Source organism: Hylobates moloch, unplaced genomic scaffold (assembly GCF_009828535.3).
Source record: "Hylobates moloch isolate HMO894 unplaced genomic scaffold, HMol_V3 SCAFFOLD_14, whole genome shotgun sequence".
Lineage (NCBI taxonomy): Eukaryota > Metazoa > Chordata > Mammalia > Primates > Hylobatidae > Hylobates > Hylobates moloch.
This window is the reverse complement of record NW_026652289.1, coordinates 4,919,640-4,936,601: the sequence shown is the minus strand read 5'-3', so window position 1 is coordinate 4,936,601 and position 16,962 is coordinate 4,919,640. Positions and strand designations below refer to the sequence as shown.

The 16,962-nt window shown below is 41.8% G+C and overlaps 1 protein-coding gene across 3 annotated transcripts in view; it reads left to right on the top strand.

The window, feature by feature from the left end:
- The window catches only part of FAM3B (FAM3 metabolism regulating signaling molecule B), a 55,316-nt gene that overhangs the window by 28,884 nt on the left and 9,470 nt on the right, over positions 1-16,962 (top strand). For all 3 annotated transcript variants that reach the window (XM_058427810.1, XM_032174492.2, XM_032174491.2), the window contains 4 exons: positions 6,489-6,612; positions 13,435-13,493; positions 14,506-14,556; positions 15,840-15,927. In XM_058427810.1, the coding sequence (XP_058283793.1) occupies positions 6,489-6,612; positions 13,435-13,493; positions 14,506-14,556; positions 15,840-15,927 (322 nt within the window). The remainder of the gene's footprint in view (positions 1-6,488; positions 6,613-13,434; positions 13,494-14,505; positions 14,557-15,839; positions 15,928-16,962) is intronic.

Below are 16,962 nucleotides of genomic sequence, written 5' to 3'. Positions count from 1 at the left end.
GGAATTGTAATTCCCAGTGCTGGAGGTGGAGCCTGGAGGGAGGTATTTGGATGATGAGGGTGCATGCCTCATGGCTTGGTGCTGCCTTTGCGATAGTGAGTTCTTATGAGATCTGGTCATTTAAAAGAGTGTGGCATCTCCCCCTGCCACTCTATCTCACTTACTCCTGCTTTCACCATGTGACATGCCTGCTCCCCTTCACCTTCCACCATGATTGTGATTGTAAGCTTCCTGAGGGCTCCCTAGAAGTGAAGCATATGCCAGTACCAAGCTTTCTGTAAAGCCTGAAGGACCGTGAGCCAATTAAACCTCTTTATCAATTACTCAATCTTAGATATTTCTTTATAGTGATGCAAGAATGGACTAATACATATGGTGAATGATTTTTTTAATGTCTTGTTGAATTCAGTTTGCTAGTATTAATATTTTGCTGAGGAATTTGGCATCTATGTTCATCCAGGATATTGACCTACACTTTTATTTTCTTGTAGTGCCCTTGTCTGGCTTTGGTATCAGGGTAATGCTGGCGTCATAAAGTGAGTTTGGAAGCATTCCCTCCTCTTCAATTTTTTGGAAGAGTTTGAAATTGATTGGTATTAGTTCTTTAATTGGTTGGTAAAATTCAGCCATGAAGCCATCTGGTCCTGGGATTTTTTTTGATGGGAGACCTTTTATTACTGACTTAGTCTCCTTACATTTATTGGTCTGTTCCTTTTTTTGGTGTATAATTGTTCACAATACTCTCTTATGATACTTCAGTGTTCCTGTGGTATCAGTGGTAATGTCTGCTCTTTCATTACTGATTTTATTTGACTCTTCTCTTTCTTTTTTTCTCAGTCTAGCTAAGGGTTTGTCAATTTTATCTCTTTTCAAAAAATCAAGTCTGTTTTTTTGACCTTTCTATTGTTTTTCTAGTCTCCATTTCATGTACTTCTATTATGATTGTTGTCATTTTTTTCCTTCTGCTAACTTTGAGCTTAGTTTGTTCTTCATTTTCTAGTTTCTTGATGTATAACCTTAGGTTGTTTATGTGAGACTTTTTTTAATGTATGCATTTATTACCATAAACTCCTCTCTTAGAACTGTTTTGCTGTATCTCATAAGTTTTGATATGTTGTGTTTCTGGTTTTATTTTTTTGTCTCAAGATAGTTTTTAATCTCCCTTTTAATTTCTTCTTTGATCCATTGGCCGTTCAGAAGCCAATGTTGTTTGATTTCTACATATTTTTGAATTTTCTGAAATTACTTTTTGATATGGCTTGAATCTGTGTCCTCACCAAATCTCATGTTGAATTGTAATCCTCAATGTTGGAGATGGGGCCTGGTGAAATGTGATTGGATCATGGGAGTGGATTTCTTATGAATGGTTTAGCACCATCTTCTTGGTGCTGTTCTCATGATAACGAGTGAGTTCTCACGAGATCTTGTTGTTCAAAAATATGTGGTACCTCCCTCTTCTCTCTCTTGCTTCTGCTCTGGCCATGTGATATGCCTGCTACCCCTTTGGCTTCTGCCATGATTGTAAATTTCCTGGGGCCTCCCCAGAAGCTGAGAATATGCCAGCATTATACTTCCTGTACAGCCTGTGGAACTGTGAGCCAATTAAAACCCTTTTCTTTCTAAATTACCCAGTCTCAGATATTTCTTTATAGCAGTGCAAGAATGGACTAATGCAGAACGTTGGTACATAGGAGTGGAGCATTGCTATGAAGATATATGAAAATGAGGAAGCAGCTTTGGAACTGGGTAACAGGCAGAGGTTGGAAGAGTTTGGAGGCTCAGAAGACAAGAAAATGAGGGAAAGTTTGGAACTTCCTATAGACTAGTTGAATGGTTGTGACCAAAATGCTGATAATGAGATGGATGGTGAAGGCCAGGTTGATGAAGTCTCAGATGAAAATGAGGAACTTATTGGGAAATGGAGCAAAGGTCGCTTTTATTATGCCTTAGCAAAGAGCTTGGCTGCATTGTGCCCCTGACCTAGGGATCTGTGGAACTCTGAACTTGAGAGTGATGAGTTAGGGTATCTGATGGCATAAATTGCTAAGCAGCAAAGCATTTAAGATATGGCCTGGCTGCTTCTAACAACCTGTACTTATAAGTGTGAGCAAATAAATGACCTAAAGTTGGAACTTATATTTAAAGGGGAAGCAGAGCATAAAAGTTTGGAAAATGTGCAGCCTGGCCATGTGGCAGAAAAGAAAAGCCTATTTTCACAGGAGGAATTGAAGCAGGCTGCAGAAATTTGCATAAATAGAAAGAAGCCAAGTGCTATTAGCCAAGACAATGGGAAAAAGGCCCCAGGGGCATTTCAAAGACCTTTGCAGCAGCCCCTGTTGTCACACAGGCCCAGAGGCTTAAGAATACAGAATGGTTTCGTGGGTCAGCCCCAGGGCCCCACTAACCTATTCAGCTTCTAGACACTGTTCCCTGCATATCAGCAGCTCTAGTTTCAGCCGTGGCTCAAAGGGGCCCAGGTACAGCTCAAGCTGCTGCTTCAGAGGGTGCAGGCCATAAGCCTGGGGGGCGTTCACATGGTATTAAACCTGCAGGTGCACAGAATGCAAGAGTTAATGCTTTGGAGGCTCCACCTAAATTTCAGAGAACATATGGGAAATCCTGAGTGCTCAAGCAGAAGCTGCTGCTGGGGCAGAACCTCTACTAGAACAGTGCAAAGGGGAAATGTGGGGTTTGAGCCTCCACACTAGTCCCCACTGGAGCACTGCCTAGTGGAGCTGTGGGAAGAGGGCCACCATCCTCCAGACCCCAGAGGGGCAGATCCTAGCAGCTTGCACCCTCAGCATGGAAAAGCCACGGAAATTTAATGCCAGTTTGTGAGAGCAGCCTCAGGGACTGAGCCTTGCAAAGCCACTGGGGTGGAACTAGCTACCCAAGGCCTTGAGAGTCCACCCCTCACACCAGTGTACGCTGGATGTGAGACATGGAGTCAAAGGAGATTGTTTTGGAGCTTTAAGATTTGATAACTGCCCTGCTGGGTTTTGGACTCGTGTGGGGCCTATAGCCTCTTTCTTTCGGCTGATTTTTTCCCTTTTAAAATGGAAATATTTTACCCACTGCTTGTACCTCCATTGTATCTTGGAAGTAAATAACTTATTTTTGGTTTTACAGGCTTGTAGGTGGAAGAGATTTGCCTTATCTCAGATGAGACTTGGGATTTTGGACTTTTGAGTTAACGCTGGAGTGATTTTGGACTTTGGGGGACTATTGGGAAGGCATGATTGTATTTTGCAATGTGAGAAGGACAAGATATTTGGGGGACCAGGGGCAAAATGATGTGATTTGGATTTGTGTCCCCAACAAGTCTCATGTCAAATTTTAATCCCTGTTGTTGGAGGTGGGGCATGGTGGGAGGTGTTTGGATCACGGGAGTGGATTCCTCATGAATGGTTTAGCACCATCCCCTTGATACAGTGCTCATAATAGTGAATTTTCATGAGATGTGGTTGTTTTAAAGTGTGTGGCACCTCCTTCCCACCCTCACTGTCTATTGCTCCTCCTCTGGCCGTGCTCCCCCTTTGCCTTCCACCATGATTGTAAGTTTCCTGAGGCCTCCCCAGAAGCTAAGCAGATGCTAGCACCATGCTTCCTTTACAGCCTGCAGAACCATGAGCCAATTAAATCTCTTTTCTTTATAAATTACCCAGTCTCAGGTATTTCTTTATAGCAATGGGATAATGGCCTAATATACTTCTATTATTGATTTCTAGTTTCATACCATGGTAGTAGGAAAAGATACTTGATGCAATTTCAGTCTTCTTACATTTATTAAGTTTTGTTTTGTGACCTAACACATGGTCTGTCCTGGAAGACATTCCATGTGTGCTTGAGAAGAATGGAATTTTGTTGCTGCTGGATGGAATGCTCTGTATGTCTATTAGATGCTTTTGGGGTAAAGAGCAATTCAAGTCTCCTCTACTGAGTGTTGATGTCCCACCAGTATTTATATGTTGAAACCTCACTACTCATCTGACAGTATTAAGAGGTAGGGCCTTGTGGAAAGTAAGACATGAAGACTTACAAATGGGATTAGAGCCTCTATGAATGGTATTAGCACCCTTATAAAAGAGATTGAAGGGGGCATGTTTGCCCCTTTCCACCATGCCAGGACACAGCAACAAGGTGCAATCTATGAGAAATGGGCCCTCATCAGACATTGTATCTGCTAGCACCCTGACCTTGGATTTCTCAGCCTCTAGAAGTTTAAGAAATAGGCCAGGCATGGTGGCTCACATCTGTAATCCCAGCACTTTGGGAGGCCGAGGTGGGTGGATCAACTGAGGTCAAGATTTCAAGACCAGCCTGGCCAACGTGGCAAAATCCCATCTCTACTAAAAATACAAAAACTAGCCAGATGTAGTGGTGCATGCCTATAGTCCCAGCTACTTGGGAGGGTGAGGCAGGAGAATCACTTCAACCTGAGAGGTGGAGGTTACAGTGAGCTGAGATCACACCACTACACTCCAGCCTGGGCAACAGAGTGAGACTCCATCTCAAAAGAAACAAGAAGTTTAAGAAATAAATTTGTGTTATTTACAAATCGCCTAGCCTAAGGTATTTTTTTAAAACAGCCTGAACAGACTAAGACAAAATTTAATTTTTAAAAAATTTTCTGCCTGGCTGATCTGTCTGTTGTTGAAAGTGGGGTATTGACATTAGCTACTACCTTTGTATTACAGTTTATCTCTGCCTTCAGATCTCTTAATTTTTGCATTTCGGTGCTCTGATGTTCGGTGCATATATATATATATATATACACACACACACAATTGTTATGTCTTCTTGATGAATTCACTCCTTTATTATCATATAATTACCATCTTTGTCTTTTTTAAAAGTTTGACTTAAAGTCTATTTAAACTAATGTAAATATAGCTATCCCTGCTCTCTTTTGGTTTCCATTTGCATGGAGTATTTTTTCCATCCTTTCACTTTCAATCTATACATTTTTTTAAAGGTGAAGTGAGTCTCCTATAGGCAACATATAGTTGGGTTTTGTTTTTTGTGTTTGTTTTTAAATCCGTTGAGCTAATCTGTGTCTTTTGATTAGAGAATTTAATTCATTTACGTTTAAGGTAATTATTGACAGATAAGGCTTTACTACTTCCATTTTGTTCATTGTTTCCTGGTTGTTTTGTACATCCTTTGTTCCTTTCTTCCTGTCTTGCTGTCTTTGTTTCTGATTATATGATTTTCTATAGTGGTATATTTTGATTCTTTACTTGTGATATTTTATGCATAATCTACCATTTTGCTGACTATACTTCTTAGTTTAAGGTGCTAAGAGTACAGTAATTCATAAAATAGAGCCAAGTCTCTACTCAAACTTAAGGTGAGAGAGTGCTTTCTGAATTCCTTTCTGCAGACTTAGATTTAAATCTGAAGTGAGCACAGCCCTGTGGGTTCTGTGGGTGATGATAGACAACTCCTCTGGGATCTGAGTGGGATCAGTAGTGATGCAGTGAAAGATGTGTGGGGGCTGTGGGGGCATGGGAGCCTCAGGGGTGTTCAGGGCCAGGTGGGCTCCTTGCATTCCAGCCTCAGGTCCCTCAATCCTCCCAAATTGCTGACCCCTGTGAAATAAGGATGCTGATGCTAGGAGAGATATCTCCAGGATCTGACATCATAGCATCCTGGGCAAAAAGCTCAGTTCCTCACACTCAATTGAAAGGAGAGTGGGTCAGCTGTGGTGGTCAGATGTATGTGGTATAGAGTGTATGTGTGTCTGTATGTGATATGGTGTGTGTTGGGGGAGGGGATGTGTGTAGGAGTGGTGTGGTGTGTGTGTGTACATGTATGGTGTGTGTGTCTATATGGTATGGTGTGCATATGTGTGTGGTGAGTACATGGTGTGTGTGTGAGATGTGCAGTATGTTGCATGATGTGTGTGAATATGTGCTGTATATGGTGTGTGTGATACGTCATGTGGTGTGTGTGTATGCATGTGTGGTGTGGGTGTCAGTGTGTTGAGCATGTGGTGTGTTGTATGATATGTATGATGTGTGTGTTTATAGTGTATGTGGCATGTTGTGTGATGTGTGTGTGTTTAAGGTGTCTAAGGCTGTATAGATGCAGAAGCTTTATAGATGCTCCACAGATGGCTGTCTTTGCTCACCAGCTCTCTTAGACCCCTGTAATCTTTCTTTTATTGTATTGCAAATTACATTGCCCACCAAGAATGTCACAATGGGCAGCCATGGGCAGTGATTCCCAGCCCTTTTGAAATTGTTATGCCTACTCAGTACCCCTCTCCCTCTTTGCTTATTTGTCACTTTAAAATAAAATCCCATCCAGTGTGCTTTGTGTCTTTAGGGGAATTCTCAGTGAAGTCTGGAAACCCTCCCCCTCAGGCTTTCCCACCGCTGCTTGGAGTTCCTGGGATGAAGCGCTGGTGTTCTCCGCCAAGCAGCAGGTGCATCTGTAAATTACTGTGGGATGTTAACGGCTGTATACTTTCTTATTCATTACAGCCCCAGTCCCCAAAAGGCAAAAATGTGACCACTGGACTCCCTGCCCATCTGACACCTATGCCTACAGGTTACTCAGCGGAGGTGGCAGAAACAAGTACGCCAAAATCTGCTTTGAGGATAAGCTGTAAGTACCAGCATTTAGAAGGAAAATAAAGCTATCCTACTGATTCTTGCTCCTTCCCTGAGGCTGACCAAGCAGCAGTTCTGCCTGTAGGAGAGAACCATATGTCATTGGTCTCAGGCAAAAGGCTGAGAGCATCCAAGTGGAAATGAGAAAGCTCCGCTGTATTCACCAGGGAAGGAGCTGATTGTCTCTAATGGCTGTATGTGTCTTTTGTTTAATGGTGTTACGGTTTCATTTGACTGCAGTTATACTTAGGATTTAAATCTGAAGTGAGCACAGCCCTGTGGGTTCTATGGGTGATGATAGACAACTACTTTGGGATCTGAGTAGGGATCAGTAGTGATGCAGTGAAAGGTGTGTGGGGGATGTGGGGGCATGAGAGCCTCAGGGGTGTTCGGGGCCAGATGGGCTCTGAACAAAGTTAGACTACTTTAAAAAGCAAAGTTAGACTACTTTACTTTGAGTATGTGGCAAAGTCCTTCAAAGTCATGGGAACATGAAAATTCAGCTGATAGTTTCTTAGTTTTATTTTATGATCCTCACCTTCCTGGATTAAAGCAAGTGTTGTTTCTGTTTGCAGTCCATACTTTACACTTCTTCAATATTTTGGGAAAATCCGTATAGGATTGATAATATTTCTTCTTTAAATATTTGGTGTGATTTCCCAACCAAGTCATCCCGGCCTGGAGGGGTTTGTTTTGAGGTTTTTAACTGCAAATTTAATTGATGTAATAAGTACAGCACTACTTATCTGTTTCTTCTTGAGTGGGCCCCATTTTTATTTTTTTATTTTATTTTATTATTTTTTTAGTGCTTCCTTGATATATAGAACAGCTAAACTCAGCCGAGTCTTTCTTTGTTCAGACTGAAATCAGCCATTTCTCTAAAGAGACAGTTCCTTAATGGGACGTGGTATTTAGAAACTGAGATCCAGACACTCATGGGCCCTTGATAGGGTTCCTCCTAAGCACTTTTATTGGACAGAACCAAGCAATGCATTAGCTTCTAAACCATGAATTTACATTAGCATTTACAATTCAAATTCAACAGTGCGGGAGTCTTACCCCCTTAAGTTCTTTGATTTTACATTTTAACTCTTCCATTACACTGAGAATCTTGGTTCCTAGTACTATTAACCTTTGCCTTCAAATTACGATACCAAGACTACTAACAATACAACTACTGAGTGAAGTTAAAAAATATTGTTTGCAGTTCCTTATAGATTTAAAAATGTTTTATTAAGGGTATAAAGAGTCAGATGTCTATATTAATCAAGGCTCTCCAGAGAGACAGAGCCAATGGTGGTGGGAGGTAAGAAGAGAAAGGAAAGAGTGGATTTATTTATTAGAGAAATTGGCTCATGCAATTATGGAGGCCAAGAAGTCCCATGACAGGCCATCTGCAAGCTGGAGACCCTGGGATGCTGGTAACATGGCTGAGTCCAAGTACTAAAGCCTCCGAACCAGAGAGGCGGATGGTGTAATCCTCAGTTTGAGAATCTATAGGAGTTGGGGGGTCTGCTGGTATCAGTCTTGTAGTCTAAAGGCTGGAGAGCCTGGAGTTCTCATGTTCAAGGTAGGAGAAGTAGAAGGGTGTCCCAGCTCCAGCAGAAAGAAAGAGAGAGGCAAAAGGGGACTGAAGTTGTCATTTTTTTTTTTTTTTTTGAGACAGAATCTCACTCTGTCACCAGGCTGAAGTGCAGTGGTGCCATCTCGGCTTGGGTTCAAGCGATTCTCCTGCCTCAGCCTCCCAAGTAGCTGAGGCTACAGGTGCACACCACCATGCCCAGCTAATTTTTGTATTTTTAGTAGAGACAGGGTTTCGCCATGTTGGCCAGGATGGTCTCGATCTCTTGACCTCGTGATCTGCCTGCTTCAACCTCCCAAAGTGCTGGGATTACAGGCGTGAGCCACCGCACCCAGCCAAAGTTGTCCTTTTATAAGGAACTCACCCACTCCTGTGATAACAGCATTAATGCATTCAGGATGGCAGAGTCTTCATGGCCTAATCACCTCCTAAAGGTCCCACCTCTTAATACTGTTAGAATAGCAATGAAATTTCCACATGAGTTTGAGAGGTGACAAACATTCAACTCATAGCAATGACCAAAGTCATATGAAATAATTACTTTCCCTATAGTTATTTTACTACATTGGAAATTGGATTAATTTCCATTTGCTTTCAATGATAGGTTTGTCTTTCTTTGGATTTCATTTAATTTTTGAATATATATTTATGCAGTTCAGAAATCAACATTATGTTTGAACGTTACATGTCCCAAAAAAGGAGGATCAGAGAAATCTTCCCTATATTCTCCACCTTTTCTCCCCACCTCCTGTTCCCATCTCCATTAATTTTTTAATTAGTTTTTGATTTATTCTTCCAGTATTTTTTAATGGCAAAAAATAAGCTCTATATATATATATATAATTAATACATACCTATGTATATTTTTATATGCATGTATATATGTGCATGTATACATGTGAACATATGTATGTGTGTATGAATATGTGTGCATATATGTGTATATACACATGTATACACATTATACACTCACATGTACACACACGTATATATCCTTTCTTACATAAAAGGTGGTAAACTCTATACACAGTTTTGACCTTGGCTTTCTTCACTTAACAGTTAATAGAGATTACTCCATATAGGCCGGGTGCGGTGGCTCACGCCTGTAATCCCAGCACTTTGGGAGGCCGAGGCGGGCAGATCACGAGGTCAGGAGATCGAGACCATCCTGGCTAACATGGTGAAACCCCATCTCTATTAAAAAAATACAAAACAATTAGCCGGGCGTGGTGGCGGGCACCTGTAGTCCCAGCCACTTGGGAGGCTGAGGCAGGAGAATGGCGTGAACCTGGGAGGCAGAGCTTGCAGTGAGCCGAGATCACGTCACTGCATTCCAGCCTGGGCGATAGAGAAAGACTCCGTCTCAAAAAAAAAAAAAAAAAAGAGATTACTCCATATCAGTACATAAGGCCTTTCCTCATTTCCTTTATTGATATGTGGTATTCCATAGCATGGATGTGTCATAGTTTATTCAACTAGTTCTGCACTGATAGGCATTTCTGATGTTTGATATCTTTTGGTATTACCAATAATGCTGCAGTGAATAACCTTACGAATATATCAGTTTGTACTAAATTATGATAAGGTGAAACCCTTGTGTAACCACCATCCTGGCTAAGAAATAGACTATCACTAGCACTCCATAAGCCCTCTGTGTACCCCTTCCCAAATGCAGCTTCCTCTTTCCTTCCTGCCCAATGGTAACCTGGATTTTTTTTTATGGTGATTTATTTCCTCACTTTTCTTGGTAGTTTTACTGCCTAAGCATGCATTGCAAAATACTATTATTTAATTAAACACTTGTTTAATGTTGTCTGTTTTGGACTTTGTATAAATGGAATCATAAACCAAATACTCTTTTGTGTCTGAGATTTATCCTTCATGTTGGATGTAGCTGTTGTTCTTAGATGTTCATTGCTGTATCATATTGCATTGCATGCATATGTTACAGTTATCCATTCTATTGTTGAATGACATTTGAGTCATTCCCAGTTGGGGTTATTATGAACAGTGCTGTTTATGTCTCTTGGTGCACGTGCACATACATTTCTGTTGAGTGTTTTTTTGAAGAGGGATTCTCACAACTAGCCTCAAATTCGTTGATACTCTAGAAAAACTCCTAAGACCCAATAACAGGTTACACTTATAGGTATCGTTTATTACAGCAAAAGACACAGAGCAAATGCTGCTGCATGTTCTGCTGATGGTGAATCCTTCCAATTTATGTTTCTCTGAAATATCTTTATTTCATCTTTGTTCCTGAAAAATACTTTTGTAGGCTGTGTTAGCCATTATTCTCTTTCAGCACATTCAAGGTACTATTCCACTGTCTTCTAGGTTCTATATTTTCCTCTTGAGAAGTCAGCTGACAGTCTTATTGTTGCTACTGTCAAAGTAACTGCCCACTGCCCTCATCCCTGTCACCTTTGAGATTCCTTGTCTTTGGTTTTCAACACTTGTACCCCAATGTGTCTTTTGTTGTATCTTCTTTGGAGTTTTTTTGAGTTTCTTAAATATGTAGGTATTGAAGTCCTTCATCAGATTTAACAAATTCTCTGCTCTTGTATCTTCTGCCCATTCACTTTCTCCTCTTCTTCTGAGATTCTTAATGAAACATATGTCAGACCTTATCACTACTATATTCTCTATAGCCTATAGTCTATTTTGTATTTTCCATTTGTTTACCTCTCTGCTCTTTATCGTGGACAGAGTTGTTTTCCATTTACTAATTCTCTCTTCCGCTGTGCCTAATCTGCTGTCAAACCCATTCAATCACTACTGATTTTAGGTTACTATATTATCTTAGTTTTAGAAATTTATTCTGGTTCTTTTTAAAATCAGCATGTCAGTTTTGGTACTTTTCAGTTCTGAAATTTTTAATTTTATCGACCATGCTTTTGAATACATTATAGTTAAAGTCTGAGTTGGATAACTCTAGCATTTAGAGTGCCTGCGAGTCTGTCACTATCATCTACTGTTTTCTGCTGCTTCCGTTGGCTCTTTGTGTGTTGGCTTCTTTCCTCACGTGTCAGGTTTCATTTGATCCTGCGCCTGTTTTTTTAAAAAATTGAGGCATGGGATGATGTCTTCTTCTGAGGCATTGTCTTTGCTTCTCCCAGGGACCTGGACCCTTTAGCAGAACAGGATGACCTGAATAAGTGTTAAAGATTTTCTGGGCCACCTAGTTGACTAAAAACTAGGCTGAAGTTTATACAAGCTCTGATTTATTTCCAGTTTGCTCTCACTTTCAGGATTCAACCCCTTGTGACCCCAGCCCAAATAAGATGTGGCAGATTTAACATGGCCCTGACCCTGGCTTCCAACTTCTGTTCCCTTGGCTCACATGGTTGTCAGAAGGGCTGTTCACTTCCTTACACACCTTTTCTGGAATCAGCAAATTCTCCTTGGTTAAAAGTAGCTTTACTATTGTGAATAGTGCTGCAACAAACATACGTGTGCATGTGTCTTTATAGCAGCATGATTTATAGTCCTTTGGGTATATACCCAGTAATGGGATGGCTGGGTCAAATGGTATTTCTAGTTCTAGATCCCTGAGGAACCGCCACACTGACTTCCACAATGGTTGACCCAAATGTCCAACAACGATAGACTGGATTAAGAAAATGTGGCACATATACACCGTGGAATACTATGCAGCCATAAAAAATGATGAGTTCATGTCCTTTGTAGGGACATGGATGAAACTGGAAAACATCATTCTCAGTAAACTATCGCAAGGACAAAAAACCAAACACCGCATGTTCTCACTCATAGGTGGGAATTGAACAATGAGAACCCATGGACACAGGAAGGGGAACATCATACTCCAGGGACTGTTGTGGGTTGGGGGGAGGGGGGAGGGACAGCATTAGGAGATATACCTAATGCTAAATGACGAGTTAATAGTTGCAGCACACCAACACGGCACATGGATACATATGTAACAAACCTGCACATTGTGCACATGTACCCTGAAACCTAAAGTATAATAATAAAAAAAAAAATAAATAAATAAATGTAGCTTTAAATGCTGGACTTACCACCCTGAAATTTAGTCTTCTCCCAGCTCTTGGCCTGGGAAAGTCTTCACTGCCTGATTTGGTCTCTAACGTACACAACCAGATCTTCAACAACGATAGCAGCAACAACATTTGCCTCATGTTTTCTGCTTTCCTCTATGAGAGAGTCGGTTTAGATTAGCCAATTTGCTATTATCGGAAATTTCTTTCGGCTTCAAGTTATTACGGAATAGTCTCTAAACCTGTCAACAAGCACTAAGCATAGAAAACTCATAGGGGAGTTTAGGTAAAGGTGTCAAAACAAAATATTAAAGTTCCGTGTTCGCTATTCCAAAGCATGGAAAAAGGAGGAAGCCTTCCAACAAATTCTTTTCATAAAGCTAACATGTCATTGATTCTGACACTTGACAATGGGAACATGCACATATACAACATGCACACACACAATTTCTGTGATCTTCAGCAATAATTATCATCTCCAGGAAAGTCATTTAGTCTTCCTGATTTTAGGGCACAATCCTCTTGAATTTGGCATTTCATATTCTACAGTTTAAAGGTTAAAAATTAAGTGACATAGTCAGGCACGGTGGCTCATGTCTATAATCCCAGCACTTTGGGAGGCTGAGGCGGGCAGATCACTTGAGCCCAAGAGTTCAAGACCGCCCTGAACAGCATGGCAAAACTCCGTCTCTACAAAAAAATTTTTTAAATTAGCCTGTTGTGGTGGTGCACGCTTGTACTTCCAGCTACTTGGGAGGCTGAGATGGAAGGATTGCTTGAGCCCGAGAGGCAGAGGTTGCAGTGAGCCACGATCGCACAACTGCACTCCAGCCTGGGTGACAGAGTGAGACCCTGTCTCAATAAATAAATAGATAATAAATTAACAATAAAGTGCATCTGTGAAGAGTCTCGAGCTAAATAAGTGTTAGTTTTTCTTCCCCCTAGCCGTTTGTCTAAATTATAAGATTGAATGCAGTGTCCAGGTCCCCTGAGAGTCCAGGTCCCCTGAGGGACTGAGTCTGTAGACACTGGGAATAGATGTATGTGGATGAGCATGGGGGTGGCATTCTCCGGGGCTGCACCAGGGCCAGTGCAGACCTTCAAGGAAAAGGTGGGGGACAGCAGATGAGACTGACATTCAGTCAGGTGAAGACTTCACGGAGCGGGGAGAGGTGCATGCCTCTGGGTACTTGACTGACGCTTAGCTCCATTTCAGGCTTATGGGAGAACAGCTGGGAAATGTTGCCAGAGGAATAAACATTGCCATCGTCAACTGTAAGTTATTAAACATTTTCTTTAAACTTCTCTAAAAGCTCTCTGGCCAGATTTTCAAAGGTACCTTGGGTTTTCAAGACTTTTGCACAGGATTTAGTCTAGGTTTGTATTTTAATGCATTTTAAGATTATATATTCAATTATTTTTACAAGTCTCACTTCACAGATTATTTGTGGTTCTAACAACAAATAAACAACTGAAAACCAAATATAGACTTTATTTTAAAAAAAGGAAAAAACAGGGGGATAAGCCAAAGGTAGGGTTAAAACCAGAAGGGCCGCCAAGGGGGTGCAGCCTGTGGTCCTGGACTGAGCCTCTCATTTGCTCCCAGAGTCCCGATGTCTGCTCAGGGGCTGACATCATAGACCATCTCATCCTGTGTGATCAAAGCCACTGTAACCTCACGGAAAACAAAACTTGGCCTTTCTCTTAGGTCTGGAATAAAGCTCTCTCACAGTTGCCATTGATGGCTCCAGAGGAGAAGGAAAGGGTTTCCCACAAAGTCCCTGTGAGTGAGTGGGCAGCATAGCCCCGAGACATGAGGGCTGTGGAAGGGGAGATAAAATGCTCCTAGTCTGACAGCCCTGAAGGAGACTGTAAAGTAGGAAGTGAACAGGCTGAGGGGGCTCTGGTGTTTCTGTGGGATGAGGTGGGTGGGCCTGGTTGAGGGGGGCGTCTGCTGTTTCTGTGGGATGAGTTGGGTGGGCCTGAGTGAGGGGTCTCTGGTGTTTCTGTGGGATGAGGTGAGTGGGGGAGGTATTAGTGTTCCATCAGGTGTAACCCAAAGCAAACTGGAAGAAAGTTCTAGCACAGCTTCCAGCACTTTCCTTTGACCTGGTTTTGGGGACTCTCCTCAAGGGGCCCGCCATGTCTCTGCAGGCTGGGTCATTACATCAGTGGTGTTTGCTGGAGATAGACAGGGAAGAAATATTTCCTTCCCCAGGCCCTGGTGCCACAAGTGCGCCCTGGTTCTGTGAACTTTCTTTTAAAATTCCATTTCTTTTATTTTCAGATGTAACTGGGAATGTGACAGCAACACAACGTTTTGATATGTATGAAGGCGGTAAGAAAATTTTTTCTGTTAAAATTCAAATGAATTTTAAACAGAAAATTAAGATTAAAAAGCACAAAGAAAAATGTCAACCATTTTTATTTTGTCTACTAGAAAAATGCCAGCAGCTCTCCTGAGTAATCTAGAGTGGTCTTATGTAGATCCTCTTAAACTCTAATTGAATTCATAGAACATTTGAAGGCATCATCTAGAAATGTCTTTTCTTCTGCTAGTTTTCCTCAGTCTTTCTCTTTTTAGCTCTCATGATATAATAAGAAAGAGAAAAAGCCTATTTTAAAAAAAAAAAGCCAAATACATTATATGTAAAATAAAGCCACCAGCATCCAGCCCTAAATATTGTCATCCTTTGAAAGCTGTCACAATTACTCCTGGTGACTCATGGTGCTCTGCTGGGCACAGGGCAAGCATTCCCGGAACCCCCAGGTGCCCAGTCTTTCTCGAGTCTCTCCTTTCTAGGCACTGACTCTTGACTACAGTTGTTGGCCAGGATATACAATCCCCTTTTATTTTTATGTATCAATGAGACTTTCAAAAACAAGTTTTTATAAAGATAGTGAAGACGAAGAATAGAAAACGCCTGCACCCACCCAATGAGAAGGACACAGTTGTACTCTGTAGTTAACCTGAGCAGAACAGTAAATAATGAGCCACAGCGGTGAGTACTGGGGTTTGAGGTTTACCTTTATTTTATAAGGCGTAGATAAGTCTCTTGGCACAGACTTGCCCACGGTCCACACATCTCATATTTGAGTTCTGTGAGAGCCGCTCTCCTGCACACGTCGGTGTGTTTGTAAGGCCATTCTGCTCAATGGTCATGGTGTGGGTGTGGCCCTTTGTCAGTGACTGCAGAGAACACTCCACCTGTGGCACACAGGCTGCTGCTTGTTAAGAGTTTGGTTAATAGAATCTTCATGATCTCATTTCTAAGGAGGTTTTTTTTTTTTTCTACCAGGGGCTCCACTTCTCTTGTTTGTTGTCAAAAAAGCTCCTTATCTTGACCCCCTTTCACTACCGCCCTGAACACCTATTGCAAGTGTTCTGCCTAGTTCTCTTCCTTCTACGCTGTGCCACTCACCTCAGATAGTCCCTATGGTACCCCAGTGAATGTTCACGCGTCCAGAGCTAGCACACCATCTGCAGGGTGGAGCAGCGAATGCTGGGACCCCAAGGATTCAGAGTGGACACAGAATGCAGGTGCAGGAGGAAGCCCAGCACCCAAGGCAGAATTTCAGTGAATAGCAAAGACCTTAAAACTGACTTACATCCCCCAATAGATAACTCTGGACCGATGACAAAGTTTATTCAGAGTGCTCCTCCAAAATCCCTGCTCTTCATGGTGACCTATGACGACGGAAGCACAAGGTGAGTGGGTGTAGATCTGTCACAGCGGTGGGCAAGAGAAGTCAGCTGGGACAGAGACTGCCAGGGTCTCTCAGTGACATCCTTTGGGGAGAAGCAGAAAGTCCAGGAGCAAAGTACTTCTCTAAGGAAAAAGAATGAAAGATCATGACAAAATAGATGGCATTTCTTTAAAAAAAAATTAAATCACTAATCACAGAAGTACTAGAATCTAAATCAAAGGATTATTCAAGGAATCAAGACAAAGCCACTGTTGACCATAATTAGGACAGAAAAACTAACCTCTGGACAGAAAGCCTTAACCCAGGGTGGCATTAATACTTACAGCAATGTGAAAGGAAATTGAGATAATTTCCCTATAGAAAGAGGAAAAGAAGCTGGGCGCAGTGGCTCACACCTGTAATCCCAGCACTTGGGAGGCCGAGGCGGGTGGATCACAAGGTCAAGGGTTCAAGACCATCCTGGCCAACATGGTGAAACCTTGTCTGTACTAAAAATTTAAAAAGTAGCCAGGCATGGTGGCATGCACCTGTAGTCCCAGCTACTCAGGAGGCTGAGGCAGGAGAATCGCTTGAACCCGGGAGGCAGACGTTGCAGTGAGCCAAGATTGCACCACTGCACTCCAGCCCAGTGACAGAGCGAGACTGTCTCCAAAAAAAAAGAGGAAAAGAATAAAGAAATACACACACACACATTCAATACTGTACTAGAAGTGGATGTAGCTCAGTGCCTCTCAGAGTGTGTCCTACTAAGTAAACCAAACCTGTGTCTTTGCTGCAGAATGTCTAAGAACCTTCAAAGTGCTTATTTGTGTCGTGAATTTCCCAGACAGGGCTACTGACCACAGCATTTCCCAAATTTATCTGACCTCAGATTCCTTTTTTCATGGAGCATCTTACCAAATCGAAGTTCCTTGGCACATACTTTGAAAAACTCTGATTGAACTCACTTAGAACAATCTAAACTTAACTGTTTACTTTCCTGTCTACCCTCCTGTCGCTTCCTCTAAATCTTAATGTTTGCAGTGGCAGTATTATT